Source organism: Abramis brama (genome assembly GCF_963993115.1).
Source record: "Abramis brama genome assembly, chromosome: 22".
NCBI lineage: Eukaryota > Metazoa > Chordata > Actinopteri > Cypriniformes > Leuciscidae > Abramis > Abramis brama.
In genome coordinates, this window is record NC_139984.1 from 10,027,690 (window position 1) to 10,052,685 (window position 24,996).

The 24,996-nt window shown below is 39.6% G+C and overlaps 1 protein-coding gene across 1 annotated transcript in view; it reads right to left on the reverse strand.

The window, feature by feature from the left end:
* The window catches only part of bmp7b (bone morphogenetic protein 7b), a 64,160-nt gene that overhangs the window by 15,692 nt on the left and 23,472 nt on the right, over positions 1-24,996 (reverse strand). The window contains exon 2 of the mRNA XM_084097955.1: positions 3,504-3,696. Coding sequence (XP_083954081.1) covers positions 3,504-3,696 — 193 coding nt within the window. The remainder of the gene's footprint in view (positions 1-3,503; positions 3,697-24,996) is intronic.

Genomic DNA, 24,996 nt, shown 5'->3' on the forward strand with positions numbered 1-24,996 from the left:
AATAGCTGTCAATAACATTTGGTAACTTCCATACAGTAACACGACAAAGTCTTAACCTAACGGAAATTAGTTTTATGTCAAAGCAAATGTATTCAAGTCTAAAAACACATATCATGTATACTATATAATATATACAGTATACACACACACTCACCGGCCACTTTATTAGGTACACCTGCCCTTTAAATCAAATATCTAATCAGCCAATCACATGGCAGCAACTCAATACATTTAGGTATGCAGACATGGTCAAGACGATCTGCTGAAGTTCAAACTGAGCATCAGAATGAGGAATGTGGCCTCGTTGTTGGTGCCAAACAGGCTGGTCTGAGTATTTCAGAAACTGTTGGCCGGGGTGGCAGTGGCTCAGTCGTTCATGTAGGTTGTCTACAAACCGGAAGGTTGGTGGTTCAATCCCCGGTTCCACCTGACCAAGTGTCGAGGTGTCCATGAGCAAGACACCTAACCCCAGCTGCTCCTGACGAGCTGGATGGCGCCTTGCATGGCTGACACCGCCGTCGGTGTATGAATGAGTGTGTGAATGGGTGAATGTGAGGCTATGTAAAGCGCTTTGGTGGCCATAGGTCTATGAAAGCGCTATATAAATGCAGTCCATTTACCATTTGATCTACATTTGATTTTCACACACAACCATCTCTAGGGTTTAAAGAGAATGGTCTGAAATGAGAAAATGTCCAGTGAGCGGCAGTTCTGTGGGTGAAAATGCCTTGTTGATGCCAGATATCAGAGGAGAATGACCAGACTGGTTCAGCTGATGGAAAGACAACAGTAACTCAAAAACTTGTTACAACCAAGGTCTGCAGAAGAGCATCTCTGAACACGTCAAAGCTTGAAGCAGAAGAGCTACAGCAGCAGAACACACACCGGTGACACTCCCGTCAGATGAGAACAGCAAACTGAGGCTACAATTCACACAGGCTCACCAAAATCAGACAACAGAAGATTGGAAAAATGTTGCCTGGTCTGATGAGTCTCTATTTCTGCTGCAACATTCAGATGGTAAAGTCAGAATTTGGCGTAAACAACATGAACACGCATTGATCTGTCCTGCCTTGTATCAGCAGCTCAGGCTGGTGTAATGGTGAACGATATATTTTCTTTGGGCCCCTTTGTACCAATTGAGCATTGTTTAAATGCCACAGCCGACCTGAGTATTGTTGCTGATCATGTCCATCCCTTTATGACCACAGTGTATCATCTTCTGATGGATACTTCCACACACGTCACAAAGCTCAAATCATCTCAAACTGGTTTCTTGAACATGATAGTGAGTTTACTAAACTCAAACGGCCTCCACAGTCACCAGATCTCAATCCAATAGAGCAGCTTTGGGATGTGCTGGAACAGGAGATTCACATCATGGATGAGCAGCCGACAAATCTGCAGAAACTGCCTGATGCTTTCATGACAACATGGACCAAAATCTCTGAGGGATGTTTCCAGCATCTTGTTGAATCTCTGCCATGAAGAATTCAGGCAGTTCTGAAGGCAAAAAGGGTTCTAACCCGGTACTAGCGAGGTGTACCTAATAAAGTGGTCAGTGAGCTTTTAGTGGATAATAGTGTTATATTATAATTAACATAATATTTTAAATAAATATTGTATCCACAGAATTAAAAAGTTAAAACTAACCCGTATTATATTATATATTATCAGTAGGGGATGTTCGTAACCTGTCAAATCTGTTACCATGATTGTGTACAGTAAACCATTGTTAATTGAAGACTGAATTGTTTTCAAAATGGAAAAGACACTGATTTGAATGACCATTACAGTGAAAGATGGAGAAGGTGGTGGATAATGGGAAACAGAGGGGGGAAAGTGAAATAAGTGGAGAAATGGGAGAGTGATGAACTGCGCGTTCGCTCCAGATGGTAAGGCCCTGGGGAGCACTTCATTTCCTTAATTGACAATAATGGCTTTATAAACGGCTGTTGATCTCACAGTGTTGCTGCCCTGCTCTAAATCAAACAGAGGAATTTAGAGCAAGTCAAGAAGACAGCGTAAGAAAGGGACTGAGAAGCATTATACAACAAAAGACAAGGGGAAACGCTGCAGGGAGAGAAAGACTGGAACTACATGAACACACTTCAGAAGTTTCAAAGCCCCAGAGTAGTTCAGGTGCTCAGTGTGTGTGATCCAAACACCTGTTCTGCTCAACATCTGCTGCCTAAGTCTAATTCAGTCTCCTTTATCACTCCATTTTTGTCTCTTTTCTCTCCCTGATGGGAGCACAATGAGGAGTGTTGTTCCCCACAGACCTGTCGAGGCAACTGAGGCCTTCAGGAGGGGTCGAGCAGCACGTAGGAGGAGCTAGACGTTCTTGAACCCAATTCACAGCGCGGGTCATGCCGATATTCTAGAAGGTCCCGAACGTGCGGTGAAGGGAAGCCCTGTGGCGCACAACTGATTCTTTGAGAGGGGAGCCGCTGAGTCGGAATAGGAAACATGGTGTGGTCAACAGTAAAGTTTGCATTGGGATGGTTAGATAGACTGAGCACTATGTGTGCGGCAAAAAGAAATAGATGGAAAGGAAACACAAATCAAATGTGTCCAACATTTAATGCACCAGAGGGGTTGAGAGCGTTACAGCCCTCAAGAGGAATGGATTTTCCTTGGAACCAATTCCCAGGCAAGAAACACCCACCATAAAAAATTGTTAACTATATGCAGGCCCACATGGAATCTGCAGACATTTTTCATATTTCTGAGGCTGATTTAAAAATGCAAAATGCCAGAAAAGTTTTCTTGTGGATATGGAGATGCATAATGATCAACCGATTTCGGGGGCACTGTATGATTCAGAGGAAAGACTTTTTTTTTTTTCAGCACTAGAGTTATTAGCAAAAACAATTTTTATAACACGTACTCATTTTCACATGATCCATTTTTGTAACAGTAGACCATTCATATTTGGCGTTATTAGTCACCAAAATTTGATAATAGTCATAATAGAGGATCTGTTGGTATGTCCACCAGAGAAGATTCACACCAATTTTAAACTTCACCAATCATACGGTAACGGCATTATTAAGGATTTTCAGTTGCAGCAGTTGTGTAATTTTTACATGACTTGGAGTTCGTCCTCAATGTCCTGTTGTTTATGTGTATAAAGTTTCAAAATGTTGCGTTAAGTTTGCAATACTTCTTCAAATCAATATTTCTGCCAGCACAGTCCCTTGCTGCTGTGTGCAAAATTTGATGAAGATCAGATGAACGGCCTAAGAGATGTTCGAGTAAGTCGTTTTTTGTTTTTTTTTAAATAGCAGAAAAATTGTATATGCGGAAACAAAACTGACAAGAACATTATTTTTAGATGTTGACCCAAGGATTCAGAGTAATAAAAAGTTAATTCTGGTGTTAGCAGAATGTGTGAAAGACCTTATTATAGCACCACCTAGTGTCCGGCGACAGATGTGTGTTGCTTCTTGCTTGGAGCCCTTATCATGAATGATAGCCTACGGTATAGAATGTAGACGTACCTGTCTGAGTGTTCTTCCAGCACCTGGTAGACGCTGATGCGGAAGGTCTCGTTGTCAAAGCGTTCTGGAACAAAGTCCTTGTAGATCCGGAACTCAGCCGCAGTCACCGCCTCACCCTCGGGAATCTTGGACAGGTCAAATCGGAATTCTCTGTGATGGCGCCTCACAGGCAAAAACTCCTTATCATGTTCAACTGGACAAGATAAACAGTGAAAGAGATGCATCAGCGCTTCGAAACAGTGTCAAAACATTTCCACCACAGTGAAAGGTTAGCTTTCAACATTTACACTGTACTCATTTACACTTGAACTCGAATGTCACCTTCGTTTGCACTATTGCTGCCTGCAGGCAAGTCAAGCCACCCCATTCTGGTTTGTCATGCATAAACACAGAGCACATTTCTAGACAGATGTTTGAACTCTCCAGAGCCACTGATTGAGACATAGTCCTGCAGACAGCTTTATGTGTCTCTTTTTCTCAAGCCCTTTCTCACTTTTTCCTTATTACTCTTTCCTCCATCATCTGGACTCTGTGAGGCAGAAGACATCTCTCCCATTTTGTGAGCATGGGACTTGATTCAAACTGGCTGATCAAATTGTGTTTACATTTTATCATCGTGAAAACTGAATGTTTTTCGTAAAGAGGGCAGAATCTGACACTGAGCCTGGAGTGTTTTGGTAGCCAAGGAACTTGAAATAAAGAGATCGTTCATCCCAAAATGAAAGTTCTGTCATCATTTACTCATGTGTACCTCATGCGTTTACAAACTGGTATGATCTTCCTTCTTTGGTTGAAGATAAAAGAAAATGTTTTGAGGAATGTTCAATCAGGCAGATATTTTACAGCTCCTATTTAATTAATGTGGAAATATGGGTACATTTCAAATCAGCAATAAAATCTGACATGAATAGTATCATAAACATTGTTTCTTCAGATAGCTAAAACAACTGTAAAACTTCGGTTGGTCCAGCCAATGCAATGTGGAGCGTAGAGCTAAACGCAAGTTTCACCCTGAGACTGGACGTAGTGTCCATGACGTCACCCGTAGGTTTCTGAAGAGCATTTTTGAAGCCCAAAGTGGGCGGAGCCGGCCGTCGCCATCTTGGCAGCGCGTCACTCCCGGATAACCAAAAAAAGGCGGGATTAGCTGAGGTGACATGACGGCTAACAGAAAGCAGACAAACGGCTAGTAGTGACAGCAGCGGCAATCCACGTCACTCAAGCAGTGGTGGAGGAAGTACTGAATCTCAGTACTTAAGTAAAAGTACAAATAACCAGAGACATATTTACTTAAGTAAAAAGTAAAAAGTACCTGATTTTAAATGTACTTTAAGTATTAAAAGTAAAAGTACTTGCATAAAAATGTATTCTCTTAATGTCTATATTCTAATAATTAGGGATGTAACAATATGCAATATGAAACCGAAATCGCGACACTCGGATCCACGAACCTGTCGCGGTGAGTGCGAGAAGGCAGAATCGCGACACACCCCTTATTTGAAGATAACATTATAGCCTACAATACGTAGATCTATACCACAAAACTAGCTGAGGATAAATTCTTTAAAATTGGGCAATCCCAGCGTTATGGACGTGACAATTGCAGTAAAAACTTGAAATGTAAATTCTCAGAAAATGCATTTAATACCAATTGAAACTGTTTATATATCCATACTCCCTACTCCCTTAATAAAGAAGTCCAGACATTAGAAAAATATTAGTCTACTACAGACACATGCGTTTTATATTTAATATGAGGGAAATATAAATCTGTAACGGACGTGACACAAAAAAAATCTTTAACTTTTAGGTGGCAAAATATTTTTTAGTAATTCTGTGAATATCACTGTGCAAACCAAAAGTAATATAGGCTACCCACTGGATGAAGAAGGGTTGGCTCTCCACAGAACATAAAATATTCATTTTATTTTTTGTGTTCACATTTATGAGGAAAAAACAATATTACGGACGTGTCAGTTCTCCCGTGAGCACGTGAGCGCTCTGAAAGCGGCACTAAAATACTGCTTTAAAACGTTCACAGAGACCTCAAACAGAAAGCCCTTCTTTAAAGTGAATTTCGTTTTGTATTAATTGTATCTTAATTTTAATCAGTGTTTCATCAACCAATTGACCTATGGCTAAGCCACGCCCCCAAACGCGATGAGCCAATCACAGTGCGCATAGCTAACCCATACACTCGGACATTCTCTGCTTCTACGTCCATTGAAATGCATTGCAGTTAGTCAGTTTTCATTCGTTTTTATATGTTTTTTCTTGTCATTTTAAGTTTAAAATGGTCAAACGGTGTGCATGGAGTACATGCAATTCCGACACTAAGTATCCTGAGAGGCTGGGCTACGGTGTGTATTTTTTACCCTTTCCCAAGCCACATTTAAACCGAGATAAGTGTCTGCTCCGGATTAAGTTATGCGGTAACGTTAGACCACAACACCAACTAAATGCAATTAAACAAGGATGTCTACATCTGTTCTAAGGTAAGTCAACAACGTATTTGAACGTTATCTTTAACATCTCTAACATAACGTTAGCCTAGCTTCTAGCTGCGTTGTAGCTGCGTAGCCAGACACAATGTTGTGTTTTACACAAATATAAGTAGGCTAAACACTTTGCAGTTGTAATGATGTCCTGTATGAACAAAATGGAGTATGTTTTTATGTTTCCACTGTTCGATCGCGCACGCGCCTCTCTCTCTCTGATACACACACTCATCCAGCATTGCAATCTTGACATCGCAGACTGTTCATTATGCTGCGTTCACACCAAACGCAAATAGAGCGCCAAATTCGCTCGTATCGCATCTAGTTCGACGCTTAAACATTTTGAATCCATTCACGCGTCCAAAGCGAATAGGACGCGCGTATAAAGCGAGCGTTTAAAGCGAAATAGCACCAAACTATAACATGTAAGTTACACTGTGACCTGTAAATCTTTGTCTGGAGCTGAAGCTTTTCATCGACCTTCTCAACAATGAAATTATTAATATAACCCTCCAATGTATAGTTAAGGCCCTTTTGGTGACTTCGAGATGATATATAATCTTTCTGTCTCCAAAAATCATCAATTGCCTCCTGTGAAATGTCTCCTACTGTGACAGCTACCGCTATTCACCTTATTTTTAACGGAAATACGGACGCAGCCAGTTGACGGTATTTTGTGCGAGACTTCCGGTCAGGCACTTCCGGTTACTGGCGAGCTCACCGTAGCGGTTAATCAAACAAGTATTCATAACAACTAACTCATCGTTATGGCTTCAAGGAAGACCGGGATTGTTTGTGCAGTTAGAGGTTGTCATAATAACTGGTACAAAAGAAAGATTTACTTGGCGTTTCTGTTGCGTGGCGTTTTCTATATCTCTGCACACCAAACGTGTCTGACGCGGCGCTGCTGCTGCTTGGTGACATATGATAAGCCTCATTGGTGATATATTCGACATATGGGGAGAGAGTTGTGGAAGGCCTATGTTAAACATAAATATATAGCAGCAAAGACAACGTCGGCAGTATTGACGCAAAATAGGTTGTCCACTTAATTCACATATTTACATTTTATTAGTATGCTTTGCGTGGTTTCGCACCTTGGAATGCTTATTTGTGTGTGTGTGCAGTTTTAAGACAGTCCCTTAATTTGCTTGGCGAATGTCTAACGAATGTCCAACATAAAACCTACTTTACCCTTCGCCTGTGGTTAAAAGCTTTACATTTGAAGAAACGACCGTATGTTTGTTCTTTTCATTTCGTGAACACAAGACCTACAGAAGACCACCCGATACCAGAAAAGTGGCTGGGCTATGAAGTCTCAATAAAAAACTCTAAGGAGAAACAAAATCATAGTAACCTCTGTATAAAATCTAGTCATCATGGCGTTTATTTTGTATGATTTACAATTATTTATAGACATCTACTTATTGCTGTCCTGTGCTTTGGTTGCATTCTGATGGCATTATTAATACATTCGACATGACAAAAATACCTCCATAGATATATTAGTCCAGCGCTGGCTCGGCCGTGTTTAGGGCGGTGCTGAAGGCGCCGGCGAAGTTGGCACTCTGCCAGCTAGATGCATGAGTGTTTTCAACCAGGTCCGGTACCCGAACTGGGTGAGGCGGGGCTTTAGATCTTTGTTGTATTCATCTGTTACGTTATGTGTAACATTTTTCTGTCAATTCTGCATTTAATCCTTTGCGATTGATATCGTTAGTTAGCCCAGGGAAGCGAGGAAACGGAAGTGCCGCACAAAAACCGGATACTGGACCCATGTTTACTTCCGCGTTCGAAAATAAGGTGAATAGCGCCTGTTACCGAATGTTGACTGTTTGTCCGAGTGAGTGGAGGGGGCGTGGCTTAGCCATAGGTCAATTGCCTGGATTTAATAAATAAGTAAATAGCAGCAGACAATAGATCAGGACACGGAGGAGCGGGCGCGTGTAGGCTACTGGTGAAACGCATGAACCGAAACTCAGGTCTGTACTTGCCTCACAGACCTGAGACGTATATAGAAAGCTTGAAATGTATACTTTTAAACAGAACAATTCAAAACGAAAGAAAACAGACTGTTCTCTGCATGTAATTTGTATGAAATGTGCATTTCTCTCTGGCGCGTTCACTGCAAAGATCGCGCGTCAGCATAGTCAAATTCATCTTTGCTGCTGACACTGACACAGCAGGAAACACTTGTTTATTAATAACCAATTAAAATGTCTCCTTGTTATATTTTACATATTCATAATAATTACTTTTGCCGGTTCTTTGTGACAGCTTTTAGGTGCTTTATTGGCAGCGCCACAGTTACATGAACGCTTCAGCACCGAAAACATGGAGATTTTTTTCAATCCCTGTTTTGGCAAGGGGAAAACTGATCAGAAAATGTAACGAAAATGTAACGAAACGTTGTAGAAATGTAGTGGAGTAGAAAGTATAATAATTGCTGCAAAAAGTAACGAAGTAAAAGTCAAAAGTATGCACTATTGATTCTACTTAAGTAAAGTACAGATACGTGAAAAATGTACTTAAGTAAAGTAACGAAGTATTTTTACTTCGTTACATTCCACCACTGCACTCAAGTGGCCATGCCCTTAATTATGCAGAACTTTATGTAATTTAAACGGATGAGTTATAAAAAAACAAACAATCGATAAGAGAATCGATAAGAGAATCGTTAAAGAATCGGATCGATAAGCAGAATCGTCAGTGGCATTGATATTGATAAAATCTTATCAATTCCCATCCCTACATATTGGGCGATCCAATTTCTCCCATTCATTGTAAAACCCAGTGGCCCATCTCAGCTAAATACAGTCCCTGGCAGACCACAGACATGTTAAAGCTAACGCAAAACGCAAGCACTGGGGATCAAAAGGTTAAAAAGATGCACTCTCAAAATAAATGTGCAAAAATGTTACCTTTAGTGGTACAACAGCTTGTCACTGGGGTAGTACCCTTAAAGGGACCTCTGTACCTTTCACATAAAGGTTCACAGTAGTGCCTCAAGGGTAACATTCTGATACTTATTACTACTCTATGGCCCTGTCCCAAATGGCACACTTTATGTGCACTTGCAGTCTTGTGGAGTCCAAAAGGACTCATTGTCATTTTAGGTTTCAGAGTGCCTCATTTGCGACCGATATGCACCCTGGATGCACACTTTTGCCAGGCCCGCACTGAAGCGAACTCTACTGCAGAATTCTGCCCATCAGTCAAAGTGGCGTTACAGGGTTTAGGACCTTTGAACACGCATTTTAACACGCATGGGTTTAGGACCTTTAGGAAGGTACAAAGTTGTAAAAATTTTGCACCCTTTTCAGACAGTGTACAATCATTGTGACATCTTTGCCAATTATTGGCTTTTCAATAAGAAAAATGCTTTTAGTTGACATTTCTTTCCAAACATTACAATAATGGATATCTTCAAATTGACCTGACAGAAGCTCTAGGTTACAGTGATTTTGCAAGAAATGAATCAATATGATAGCAAATTTTGATAGCTATAGTGTAAGATCTTTATAACTATACAGCAGATTACTTAAATAAAATTCATATAAATAATATCAGTTGTCAATTTACAGTATATCTCCCAATAATATGTATGAGTAAGATAATAGTTCAATTATTTTCATAGTTATATGATCAAAGCTCTGTAGTTTTTATTGTGGGGGCAAAACATATATTTCAATGCAAAACAATGATGATTGAGAGATAAACAAAACCGTTCCTCAAAAGCCTGATGGATCATATTTGATTTTTACATTTTAATGTGATTTTTATAAAATACTATTTGTGGATAGTCAAATAAACCTAAGTTGTCTCAGTCCAGTAAGTGTTCATCTTGAAATATTATTCTTATGTGTACTTTTTAAGAATTAGTAAATATTTCACAGCTCAAACACGTGTATCACAACCTGAAGAGGGACATTTTTAGAATTATGTTAAAAGGCCTTTCACTTGCTAAAAAGTATAAACTTTTTTAATCAGACAAAAGAAGGCATGTAGTAGATTTGAGTGAATAGTACATTTGATATTTTGATCATTTAGAGGCCTTATAAAATTGCGTATCAAAAAAAAAAAGAAACAGTAGGTTTTATAGGATTAATGATAGTGAAAAATTGCATGTCTGATTTATTTGTAAAAAAAAATATTCTGCTTGTTGCACGTAATGATCTTCACTGTCTGATACAGTAGGTGAGCTTACAGTATTTGGTGTGTAATGTGCTCACAGAAGTTGTCTAATGTGCCGAACTCTCACTTTTCAGTGATTGATAAGCGCTGTCAAGGACTGAAGATAGCTCTCTGTCTTTCTTTGGCTCCTCTTCAGTCTTTTATCACTGTGTGAGAGTACTGCACACACACAGACAATAGCAGCCTTGTTGACTCTGCAGTCAGTGCATCAGAGCCAGTGAGAGCAGCTGTCATCCTCATAGCTCTACTGAGAGCAGTGAATCATGGTCTGAAGAGACTGAACTGTGTGAAAATTAAGTTGTATTTCTCTCTTTAATGATTCCCAGAGTATGTGATCTATTCTGGTTCTCAACTGGTTTTACATTGGACATCAAAGGCCAAGCCAACAGAGTACCAAATTTATTTGGGTCAATGATATTTATTATGAAAGCTGTTCATAATAAAGAAAAAACTCTTGTCTACACTAGGTCTTAGAAATTTCCTTTTTGTATTCATGTTTCTTGAAAACGTATAAAATTTTCAAGAAAGTTCAAATTTAATGACTCCAAAAAAATGTCATGTGGTATACACAAATAAAAAGTAATAGCAAGTACTAACAAGTAGAATATATGCAATATAATAAAAATAGTAATAAAAATGTATACAAGGTAAAGTATTTTTTTTTTACATATATCATGAATTATTAATTCTATATAATTTTATAATTTAAGTTTTTGTGGAGTCATACCACATGACATTCTTCTTCCTAAAGTAACATTGTCCCATTCAATAAAGGTAAAGTTACCTTGTATTTCAAGCATTTTTTTGACCATGACATAGTCATGAGGGTTTGCAGGGGTCCTCAAGATTATATCATATCCTGTTTGATGTTATTTTTTCCCCTGTATTTCTCTGCATGTTGGCCAACTGTGAACATGAACAGGTTGGCTGCACCATATATTAATCATCAAAACTGTTAGAATAATACATTTAATAGATAATAATGCCATTTTAAATAAAAGAAAAGAAAAAGGTTCCCTTTCGAGAAAAATGGATGCTGTGTCATAGTGTTGACGCTATGGGAATGCATCCAGGTGTGACCAGTGTCTGAAGCATGTGTAAAACACACCAATCTTTATTGGCCGACTGCAATACTATGGCATCATATGGAGCGCCCATGCGTATAAAATTGTGCCTGCATTAGACGTCATCAGTTTTTTTATCGTCAGGAGCTGCTTTGTTTGTGTGCGTTAAAAGATGAGAATCTGGAGTGTGTTCGAGGGAGCTGGATGCGCTCATTGTGATGCATTTGCAGTAAGAACTTTAGTTCTTGCTGATTCTCTAGGGATAAAATCCAGCGTGTGCATGCAGCGTGTTCAGCTCTCACTGGAGCTGGAGGCTCTTATGGCACTGCATCACTGGAGAGCATTTGCATTTGCCATAGGAAGCTCTGTTCTAGCTTGATTCTCTTAGAGCGATGAGAATGAAGGAGTGAAGGAGTGGTCACATTGACATGATGTGCCACACACCTCGCTCCGTTCCCACAGCTCTTGGCCCCGCCCTGCTCTGCACATATGGCAACCATTGCCGAGAGGACCGCTCTCTCTGTCGCCTGTGTAGTGCGTCTGTAAACGGTACTTGGATAGACGGAAATACATTTTCTGTGTCAGCACAGTCCTTCAAAATGGGTGCTGCGGAGAGCTGGAATATGTTGTATTTTGATCTCCTCCAGTCTCTGGAGTATGAGGCACACTGGTACGCTTATATACCGAGTATACCCAAATATAATATATTTTTATCAGTGTCTCCCCTGATGGTCCATGGAGGATCAATAGTAAGAGGTAGATCACTTCGTGAAAGTATCCCTCACTCCAGTCTGTCACCCGAGTCAGTGAATAGAAAAGAAAAACTATTCCTTACGGATCTTCTGAAAGTATCTTTACTCTATTCCTAGGGTATAGAGATGATGAATGAGAATTATTATGGGCTGGTCACATAGCGTCATAATTTCTCATTCTGTCTCCCTCCCCAATTATTAGTTGGGGTTTAAGTATGGTGTTACACTCACCTGTGGATGGGTTTGCCTTCTTTGGTGAACGGACGGTTGGTATGAGCTTGGCAGTGCTGAGGATGGGCCGTACTGCATTACTAACCATCCTCTTGCATGCTTCCCTGAACAGCAGTTTAAGCTAGACATGCTGAGATGTGCCTTGTGTGCCGCTCCCTAAGGTGGAAGTAAGATGTAGAACTGGAGGAATGAGAGATATCTAGGCAGGCATTCTAGTTCCCATTCTCTCATTTTGTCTCCCTGCCCAATTATTTATTGGGGTTTTAAGTAGGGTTGTATGCTCCCCTGTGTGAGGGTCACTTTCTGTGGTGAGAAAGTGACCCTTGTCTATGGACTAAGCATACTACTGGAACATAGTGGTGACTATGTTTATGGAATTCCCTGGAAAGCTCTGATCCTGAGCTCTAGGCACCTGTGCCGCTTTCAGAAGTCAGGCTACCTGTGCTGGAGTTCCTTTGCTAAAATAGGGATAAGGTAAGTATTGGAGCATGGAGCTCTGGTATTTTTCCCTAGCACCTGTTGTCACTGGCTATTAGGGAATGAGGCTGTTGTATAAGTCGCATAGGATGCGCCCAGTGAAGTGTTGATGCTCAACTGAGTTGTTATGTCTAGCTCACTATGATTGTGCGCAGTTCACAGATTAGCTGCGGCATATATTCTCTCAGCATGGCGTAGTTGGTGTCAACAACATGAAATAGCATTGAGTTCCCTCGAAAGGGAATGTCTTTCCATGAAAAGGGAATGAGACGGCGCATCGCGTTGCCATGCCTTGGGCACGCCTGCACATCTCCTTCAAACAATGAATGACACAAAAAGCTAAAACAAACTGAGGAGAGAGAAGGGGAGAGAAGGTTATCCCAGTCCACAAAACCTGTGGCATTGACAACAAAAGATATGGCAAGTGGTTTCTCCTTATTTTCAGAAGCTAATAAGTCTGTTTTGCTGTCCTACTTATGCATTATTTTTATGGTTGCATGTTATTATTTGCATTTAGCATTACCTTTCCCTAATGACTGTAACAGAACAGACCCCTATTTTCAGGTCGACACCCAGCAGTCGTGAAGCATTGGTTTATTACCTGCTCACCTCATTTATCCTCAGTTACTCTCTGTCCCTTCATCCCTTTCTCCCTTCATCTTCCCTCATCTCCTCCAGATCCTTTCATCATCTTTTCTACCCATCCTTTGCCCTCTCCATCCACTACCTTTCCTCATCCTCCTTTCATACCGCCTTTAGAATGGCAGCAAACAGCACAAAGGCCCTACTGTGCAGTAAGGTGAAAGCGAGAGAGGGAGAGCGCGCATGGATCCAGTTACCCAGCAGTGACGATTAGCAGGGGGCATTCCGTGTCTCATTGTCCCGCTCTTCTCAGAGGACTGGAATTGTTTACACACCGTTCTAATTCAGAGCTGCCCTTCCATTGAACCCCCAGGGTGCCCCCTCGCAGGGCAGACGTAACACCAGGGCCACCTGTGCCCGCTTGGCACAGAGCAACAGCTCTAACAGAGACACCTAGACCTCTACAGGAGTAAAGCCTCTTTGACAAAGATGGTTCTTTCTTATTATGTAATACTCTCATGGGTTCAAAGCAAGAAATCGAGTTCTTGCACATCTGACAGCTGCACTAACCTGTATCATTCAGCACATGCTGATATGGATTCCAAAGGCTCGTTCACACCAAAAACGATAAATGTAGAGATAACTATAATGATAACTATATTAGCATCCACACAAGTGGACAATATCGTATATAACAGAAATAAATGGATTCACTTTCAAAGAGACATTTCAGCTGATGAATGTTAATGTCCATCTGACATTAAAGCATAAAGTCTAGCCTTCAAGGTCCACTTTCAGGCAGAGTTCAAATGAGAGGGGAGAGGAAATGATGGTGGGAAGAGGGACAAATAACAACAGGAACGGTTGCTTGCTAGATTCAAACTGACGTTGTCTGTATGAGCACCATGGCCTAATATGATGGGACATATGTTCTATCTCTGTGTCTCCCTGACTCTTACACACATCTCTCGTTCCGGAGTCTTTCTCTACTTCTGTCTGGGAAGATCAAAAAGTTTGGTCTAAGTGCTTTTCCATTTCTCTGTAGATTTTAATGGATGACGTGTACCAAGCTGTCATTGCTTCACCCTTACACCATTAAAACATACCTACAGGAATGTGCTTGAAAAAACAAACACGCACACTCCTGATAATGTAGACCAGAGCACAGACACCCATAGAGACATGCTGCACAAATTATCTCAGAGTTTCCCAGTCATAAATATGACTTGAGAGGCTTTTCATATCCAATTTCTGACTAGGAAACTCATATTATGATTATTTAAATACTAGACCAATACTGTTAAATACTGTTCAAATACTTTTTGGATCCACTGTGTTCATGCATTTCTAGAGAAGATCCTATGAGAACAGGAATCTAGGTGACGGGCAATTTGGCAGTGTCTTCAAAATTACACAGTGTTCTGAATGCTTTCGACCAAACCAGAAACAAATGATTCAAACGGCCACCTGTTAATCAATGGCATCAGCAGAGCAAGACCAGAGTAGTGTCATAGTTGAGCTATTTAATAAGAGTCTCTTCACATTTTCTCCCTAGTTCATTTGGCGTCATTGTCTGAGCACATGTGCGGCCTCACAGTAAGTGAGATCACACACAAACAAACACACACACACACACACACACACACACAATGATTTTCATGTTTTATGGGGACTATCCATTGATATCATGATGTTTATACTGTACAAACTGTATTATTCTATCCCCTTACACTAACCCTACCCCTAAACCTACCCATCACAGAAAACCTTCTGCATTTTTACAATTTTTTATATTTTCAAAACACTTCATTTAGTATGATTTATAAGCTGTTTTCCTCATGAGGTCAGAAAAAATGTCCCCATAAGGTCAAAATGTACTGGTATTACTATCTTTGTGGTGACATTTGGTCCCCATATTGTAGGGAATACCAGGTACACACACACACACACACACACACACACACACAAAACATACAGCTACAAACACAATGCACATGGCTTCAGATACATCATTGCAAATCTACTCCAAGAAACATCTGCAAACGTGGACACACACACACACACAGAGAGAGTGAATGATTGCAGCAGTTGTTCTGTTCCACCCTGTAACCAATAAATAAGATCTCCAGGCTCAGAGCAGCCAGAAGTGATGACACAAGTAAGCGTGCGTCGCCCATCCATAAAGCCCTCAAAAGCTCTGTACCCCAAACCCGTGGCCCGCCGCAGGTGCGCTCCCACTGTGGACAGACACACCCTCTCTGAACTTGGTCCACAGCCGGCCCTCAATCTCTCTGTCAAGACTTCCATATTAAAGAAGACTTTATCGACTGTGTGGAGCAGATGTGAAGCAGCCTCCTCTCCAGCCTCCTGCAGTCTTCTGTTCTTTCACAAATGTCCTGTGATGCTCTTTTGTAGTGCATTATTTTTTGAAATACCCAGTAAAACAGTTCAACAAACACTGTTTTCTATTGGGGCAGGACATGTTGAATATGCAGTAACAGGATACAAATTAAGACTATAAATCAGAATCAAGACAAATGCTTCTCTGTCAACTGAAAAAGCCTTTGAAATGAATCACTTTGAAAAGTTATTCCAGCTGATACCATTATTGTACTTTAAGAACTGTTCCTAATGTGTCTATAAAACATTCACAATGTATTTAATGTATTTATGGCGGGGATTAGTGACAAGTCAATTGTTTGTTTTGATATTCAGTTCTTTTCTGTGCCACTAGGGGTGTAGTAATAGAAATAGTGTTCATGGATGAGCTAATGTAATAATGTTTTATAAATGATACTGTAAAGACCAGATTTACCTCATATTGTGACATATGCTATGTTAGCCACTTGACAAAATATTGTTGTCTCTGAGGCGTAGTACAAACATGTTACTCGAGGTAAATCAATAAAACAAGAGATTCAAATAAAAAGAATAACCGATAAAAGTGCCCAAACAGTTGCTCACATGTCTAATAAAACGCATAATATACTAAAGTGTCTTTGGTGTTTCCATGGTTTTTACGGAAGTAAAACTGGAAATCACGGGTAGCGCGGATATAACGTCATTGACAGGCGATGCAATGACATGGGCCGTTACACTGGATTTAAACGTTGGAAACATTAGGGATAATGTAACTACAGAAGTCAGCAAAATATATAACATTGTTCTAGTGGTTTTTACATATTTTAATCCAGAAATCTTACATATTGTGCCTTTAAAGTCCACATGAAATGAAAATATATATAATATATTTTTTTCTAAATGTATGTAATAGATCTTATTGTGAATTATTCATGCATGCGTATATGTTTAATTTGTAAAAAAAAGAAAAAAAAGAATTACTTCGTAATGTTTTAAAATATATATTATTGCTCAATCTTCCGATGAAAACGAGATGAGAACTTCTCCAATCATTTAGTCTGCTTAAAACTCGCCTCTGCAAGATAAAGTTCATCTCCTTCCACTTTTGAATGCAACGGCCACATCTATAAATCCAATCAACAGCTGATGCACAGAACCAAGTCCCTGCCCTACATTTTTCTTTTTACAGTCGGATGTACGGAAGAAAGGATCTGCTGCTGCTTTAGTTTCAGCACGACTGTGAGTGTCTTCCATAGACTGTAAAAATATGGACGTAGTGTCCGTGACGTCACCCGTAGGTTTCTGAAGAGCATTTTGCCGGCCGTCGCCATCTTGACAGCACGTCACTCCCGGATAACCGAAAATGAGCAAAGAGGCGGATTAGCTGAGGTAATATAACGGCTAACAGAAAGCAGACAAATGGCTAGAAGTGACATCAGCGGCAATCCACTTGTCACTCAAGTGGCCACGCCCTTAATTATGCAGAACTTTAAGGTTTTATATAATTCAAACTGATGAGTTATAAAACAATTCTCCCCTTGGTGAAGTTGCCGCTTGGTGTCTTCTCATCTATCTAGCATGTTTCTTCTGCCTGAGCTAAACTGGAACTTTTTTGTGTGTTGTGCAAACTCCTCACATTCCTCTAGACAGGGTAAGAGGTCTGGATAAAAAACTAGTCTGAAACATCATGTTGTTTCTGGGTGGTGACCAGAACAAATCCACTGGAATAATCTCCTCAGCTTTCCGTGATGCCTGCAGCTTCTAAAACATCACCTCTTTGCTTATCATCCCTTCATTTCCATCTCTTCCTCTATCTCTCTTCCTCCACATATGAATGGCAGTCATTAGCAGCAGGGCTGGGCGCAGTTAAACCCAAGCGGGCACATTTATGACTTCCTCTGGGAGGAAACAAGTGGCTAACGGCATGGTCGTCCTACCTGTGTAAAATAAACATTACTGAGAGAGAGAAAGAGAGAGAGAGCATTTATATGAGCAGCTAGGGAAACTCAATCCACAGGCATCTGAACAGCTGCCCGTTTCCACTGCTTTTCCTTTTCATCCAAATACACGCAAACACAAACAATCCCATTAGCACTTACTTGCATTACTCCCGCTTTTGCAGTCTCATACACGTGCACAGCATACGCTTGGTTTGTATGAGAGGTAATGATCGAGACCCCAGAGGCTTGCTAAACCTTTTGCCCACCTGGAGCTCTGCAGATTGAGTGCATGTGCTCCACACTTTTAACATTTATACCTTTCATACCTAAAGAGCACAGTAAAAGTCCTGTGTCGTTTTGTGGAAGTAATAGTTGTGGATCCGGTTTTATTATTCTGTCACTGTAAATGTCAGCGGTAGTCACAATAAAATGAAAAATGTATTGATATGTCTATACTGTTTAGACTAGGCTATACTGTTTAGACCAGGGGTTAGAGATTTTTCTATATAGTTTATCTGTAAGTAAATATATCCAGGCAGGACTGCTTCAACATGATAGAGCAGAAAAGAAACATGGATGAATGAGAAAAAAGAGTAACAGATAATCGCAGCCGTGTTGATACAAACAGCAGAACTACGAGTGTGAAATTGCTTTCATACAACAATTCAAATAAACAATTCTAATAACTTAGGCACGCTATGTAAGATTTTTGGATCAAAATATCCAAAAACCACTAGAACAATGTTATATATTTTGTTAATTTATGTACTTACACTATCCCAAATGTTTCTAAGAATGTTTAAATCCAGAGAAATAAGCGATTTTAACCAGGACACGGATTGTGTCCTAACCCTAACGCCTATCAATAGCCTAGTTTCCATCCACTTTTTGCGCTGTTATGTTATCGACAAAGTGAATATGCGATAAAAAAACATTACGAACTTTGCCGTCTCCAGACCGTTTCCATTCAATTGGCCTTTTACCGATAAGATTGTGTGCGTGATGACGTCACGAATGACGAAAGCGATTTGTCGCATATGTTTTGGTGTATCGCAAAAAAAATTTGCCCTTGAGCCGTTTCCATACATCTTTTATTTTATTTTATTTTTATCACAAATTCTACCTTTTGGGGTTCCAGTCAGCACACCCCCCAACACCAAACAAACAAATAAAAAAAAAATAATATTAATGGAGAGAGTATTCAGGCAGTTAATTGAAATTTGCCAGCTTACTGTCATTTCAATTTCACAAATAATTGCAAGTGTCCGAAATATCAGAAGACGACGGCAGAATTAAACAGTTGCTCATCTGATAGGGCTCGAATTAACTACCGTTACGCGACGAAGTCCAAGGGTCTGGGAGAGACCACGCAATACGGCGTTCTGGGAGGAAGTTGTGGAGAGACACTTTACAGAAAGTCTCTGGGTGCAACATTTTAGAATGACACGGCCGATGTTTGAGATGCTGTGTGGATTCATTGGTCCTGATGTTGCGCCTACCCCAGGTTGCCACCGACCACCGGTTCCGACACGAAAGCGGATTGCCATTGCCCTGTACAAGCTGGCAACCTGCGCCGAGTATAGAGTAGTGGGCGAAACTTTCGGGGTTAGTAAAACAACCGTCCATCGATATGCTGTGTGCACATCTCATGAGTACTGCTCCGAGTCCGCCATGGTTTTTGTTGTGACGACTGCACCTTGCACGCAGCCGCGGCGCTACCATTGGGCCCGGGTGGGCCTGGTACATTTTCTACTATGGTTTTGTACGTTTCTTCATTCAGATCTATTTGCGATCCATTCCATAAACAAACAACGCAGTTTACATGCTTGTTACATTATTCATTAAAGTCCCACTCCGATCATATTTTGAGCTATTTTTAAACATTCTCAGTGGTCTTTAAATGATGATTATGCCGTTTTTAGCCAAAATCACAAAACCTGTGCCGTTACACACACACACACACACTCTCTCTCTCTCTGATAATAATTAATAAATGCACGCATTTATCAGTGAACTTGATAAATGTTGCAGATATGTTTTACATGCATGCACAAACAAATGCCTTTCAACTTATGTGTGCAAAATTCAGAATAAAATGAATGTGCAGCAATTTGTACAAATAGAGAGTCTGTAGGCCTACTGTGTTGTTGCCATTAAATAAGCGCATTTAGTTTCATATTTGTTAAAATATTATAATGTTATTTTTTCATCTATGTTGATTATGAAAAGTGAACCGCACGAGTAAGATAGAATGATCAATATCGAGAGACATGGAGCGGGTCAGACATGATTTTGACCACTTAATTAAGTTAAGTTTTGCTGAAAGACTTTTTTTTAAGTGAATTTCGTTTTGTATAAATTGTATCTTAATTTTAATATATTTTTTTTTATCAACCAATTGCCTGCATTTAATAAATAAAAATATTTAAATATAGCAGACAACAATCATAGAGGCGCCCGCGCGGTCACTTGCATTGCTCGTGAACAGGAGCGCATCTCATCCTAACTTAACGAAACTCAGCATATGCCTCACAGACATGAAATATATCTTAAGAAAGCTTGAAATGTCTTTTTAACAATTTAAAACGAAAAGAAATAGGCTACTCTCTGGTTATGTAATCCATGATGTGCATTTCTCTCTATAGGCGCGTTCACTACTACAGTATGGAGATGGCGATCGTCAACTTCATCTTTACAGCTGTTGTTGCTGTTAATAAACTAAAAATAATAGGCCTGTAATTTTATTAAACAATAAATTAAATGAAATTGTAATTGTATTAAAAAAGCAACGAAAAAATCCTGTTTAATTTTTTTTAAACCTATGCTAATTACGCATTAAATTCAGGTAGGCTACTGAGTCACTGTCCTCAGTGCCCAGAAAAGCGCTGAAACGGAGATGAAGGGGAACCCGGTTTTTTTTTTTTTTGGCTTATTTTAACTGGCCCATCCAGTTTTCTTTGATTCACCTACAATCAAAATCCTGCCGCTGCTAGTGCGCACGTGATGAAAATCATGTGACACCACATTTATTTGCGTTAAAGCCCTTTTTTTCGACAAAAAGTGTTTCCAAACTAGTTTTTCGCGTCATTTTAAGTATCAACATAGAATGTATGCGCTAAAGTTAAACGGAAAAGGATTGTGTCGACATTTGCAAAAAAATATCGATAATTGCCATTTCCATCAGCTATATCGGTAAACATTTTGATGCGCTAAACCTTTTTTCGCAAAAAAACACTTGGATGGAAACCTGGCTAATGACATCATACCCGCGTTACCCTCGATTTCCAGTTTTATTCTGTAGAAACCATGGAACTGCAAAAGACACTTTAATATATTATGTGTTTTATTAGACAGGTGAGGAACTGTTTGGAGACATTCATCGACAGAAAACTAATCATTGTTATACAGCTCAACATAGTTAGTCTTTTTGTTTAAATTTAGTTTTCTTGATTTACTGCGAGTACCGTATTTACCATGCATAATATCGATCTATCTCACTGCAGTGTGAAACAAGTGTCTCATATAGTATCCGCCGAGCTAACACACAGAGTAACATTATAACAATTGTCATCACACTCAAATGTATCTAATATGATAAAACAGCACTGCATTTCCCCACATACCCATGACTGGAAGAAGCGGAAGCAAAAAAGGCGTCATCAAGCTACGCCTTTGTTTTGAATAAACGACCTCTAGTGGTGAAAAATTACATAGTGTGCCTTTAATATTAAATAATGAAATTGTAAGTGGATTTGTTCATCTTTGCTCCGCCAATGAAAATAGACCCAAATGAAGTCAAAGAATAATCAAATGTTCCGTCTCTGAGTAAACGATCGTAGTGTTTCGTTCCTGAATGAAATAAATAGGTGTGTTCGACTTGAAGTGGCGCTGCACAGACCGATCGGTGTATGACATCAAAATATGATGAGAGCGATTCGTCATGAAAGTCAGGCAACACAAACCTGTTACAGTACATGACTTGAAACCCCTTAGAACATGCAGAAACTAAGACATTTATTTTTCTATTAAGATATTTATTCTGTTAAGGAAAATTGACTGGAAAAGTGTAAAAGAATTCAAAAATGTTTTGAATGTTCTACCTCAGATTTGTGAAATGTTCACTTGTCTGGCAAGTGTTTGTCATATTCTGACAATAAAGAGTAGTTTAAAACCACAATTAATGGTCTGGTTTCAACAACTTTCACTTATGGAGCACAAATCTGCCTTTAAACTTAAAGATTAAAGATTAAAATAAAGATTTGACATTTATCATGACAATTATTGATATCGATATTTTGACGTGATAATTTTTTTGGGCCATATCATCCTTGAATCCCTTTACAATAAGGTTTAATTCGCTAACATCGGTTAGTTAGCTTACCAAACAAGTTAACTTGATCAAGCAATCAAGTTAACATGAACTATGAAAATAAACATGAAAAATACTTCTAAAGCATTTATTTACATAATGCAATGACTTTAATTTTTAAGTCTACTAAAGAGAATATGTGTAAGTAACAGAAAAAACTGTTTTATATTACAAATGTATTTTCCTGTGATGTGCTGCACTTAATTACTATAAAAATCAAGCTCTCCTTCCTCCACTGAACCACTTCAATACAGCCAGACCAAAAACCCATTCATCCCACATATGTGTGTGTGTGTGTGTGTGTGTGTGTGTGTGTGTATGCGTGCGCATGTGTGTGTGTGCGCTCAAAGCCATTATGAGATGAATGTGACCTCTAATTGGAAACACACCGTCAAACATAGACAAATGAAAACACACATTATTTATCCCTCGTGTCTTTCTAATTCTCTTTCTCTCTTGCTCATATACAAACACTTACATTCCCCTCATTGTTATTATTAAATTACTGTCACTACATTGTTTTTGCTCTATAAAGTATGAGGTACATTTCCTGTCTGCATTTTTTTCTGCTGTAATAAGCTGTTCTAAAGGGCACATGATCAAACTGCTCAATTTGGCAGCCGGTCTCAGTCTCTCACATGTGTTGGCCACAGGAAAGAAGCACTGGAGCTGTTGAGCATCTCACCAAGCACTTCCTCCACACACACACGCACACCCTGTTTAGTTGTGGGATTACGAGCATTTAAACTGAGAGCAGCTGTTGTTACACACACACACAGAAGAACTGCAGAGATGATGTCACTCTTCATCGCTTACAACCTACACTAAACGGCTCACCAACATCCTCCTGACCGCCCGACAACACCCAGTGTTTCAAATCCACCTCGCAACAAGCATTCTGGGGCATTCAAATCTGTGTTCTGTCCATATTCACTATACAACATTTACTGTATTTTTGAGCAAATAAATGCAACCTTGGTGAGAATAAGAGACTTATGTGTAATTACTGTAGTGTAATTATTTGAAAAGAGCAAAGCATTTATACAGATTGGTAATGTGTAAATCATTTCCCACATTTGATCTACTTAAAGGTGGGGTGAGCAATATTTCAAAAACGCTTTTGGACATTGTTGATATTTGAAATCAACCCAAACAAACACACCCCTCTCTTCATTGCTCCGCCTCCAAAACTCACACTCCAAACCTAACCGCCCCGCTCTGAGTCGGTCTCGAACCCCGATCCCCCTGCAAGGGAATCCCCGGCAGAAGCGCAACAGAATAATGCTTCAAGAAAAATAAAGTGCAGATGATAAAAGAATGACAAGGAAGCACACATTTTTTTACATACAATAGTAATTACAAACAAGAGTTGGTTGTTAATTGCCAACAGCACAGCAGCTCCAGACACACAATGACGCTGAAACCCAGTGTTACTCACGTGTGGAGCAAATCAAAGCAACATGCGCGTTTGTTTTCAGGCCTTCCCGCTTAGCTCTCTCCAGCGCTGGACAGCTTTTCTAATATTAACAAGGGTCAGTCAACCAGTCATAACCCTTCAGTGATTTCTTCTGAGCTTTTCTCTTTTGTATTGTGTCTCATCTCTATTTCTGCAGTCTTTTTTCAGATCTCCCTCTTGCTCGTTCTCTCTCCTCCACCATCATACGTAATACTGATTGGCTACACACATTTGTTGTTGTTGTTGTTCATGTGTAGGTGAGACTAACTTTTCAAACAGCATTTTTTAAAAATATTGCTTACCCCAGCTTTGACCCTTAAAAGCATACCTCAGGTCTTTAGTGACCCGGGACGTCATTCACTACCCTCCTCATCAATCATTTTTTAAAGTTACACATCAACCTTCTTAGTATTCCGTAATCAATTCATTATAAACAATATAACAAAAAAATATATATAACAAAATTCTAAAAGAATGCCTGTTTTCCTGTTAATTGTTTTGTAAAAATTGTATAGGGTCGCTAACGACCCATGGTGTGTAACAGTGTAAGTATATTTTTTCTGCATGACCACAAATTAATCTTTGATGACTGAAAAGTGCAATTCACCTTTATTCCTCAAGGTGGCAATGTCTGGTACACAATGATGAAGTGATGTTTCACTCATAGTTACCGCATGCAGAAAACAAAAGAATAGGAAGAATCATCAGCAAAACTTGAAATGGTTCAGTGATTTACTGCAGAGCAAGTACTGAACGCAATCAAATAGCAGTGTCACTGTCACTTGATGCTGGATCTGGAGAAGAAGCTGTCAGTGATCAAAATATTGATTTTGAAGATGTTGAAAATTATAGTTTTAAGAATATGTTTGAGATGGCGAATATGAGCCAGATGATGAATGTATTGGGAAATTAGCTCTAATGAAGACAGTGATGATGGTATTAAACATCTGCTCAAACTGAACCCTTCCAAGCAGTGCTTAATTTGTAAATAAATAAATACTGGATCAAAAACAGCAATTAAAAGTGACCAAAACTGTCCAGACAACTTGGAGCCATAGCAAAACATAACCTCTAAATAAATCTGCATTAACATTTAGTTCCTATGAATTGAAAACACTCACTTAACTTCCATAGGAATGAACTGAAAACGCCTGCTCTGCTCCGCTTGCTTCACGCCAGTGTGCACGCACTGCCACCATGTAATGCACTTTTTTATGCCGGGTCGTTTAAAAACATTTTAAAAAATCTGACATTTTCCGGAACATTATCCGGCTCAAATTAAGCACTGCTTTCAAAAGCTCCAAAAGGTAACAAATATTTATTCTTCTGTAACTGTTACTCTAATATCAGGAGAATTATGCAGAGATCCATCCGTGTTAGATATAGATTTGGGTCGCTAAAGTCCCGGATATGTAATAATGATTGGAGAAACATTCAAGCATTTAAGGGTTAAATGAAAGTGTTTTAACTTTCCTGAACGAGTGCCCGCTGCTGGCGGAACCCTTGCAATGTGTTTAAATGGAACGCACTTAACACTTGATCACTTGGAATCTGCAATGGAGCTGATTT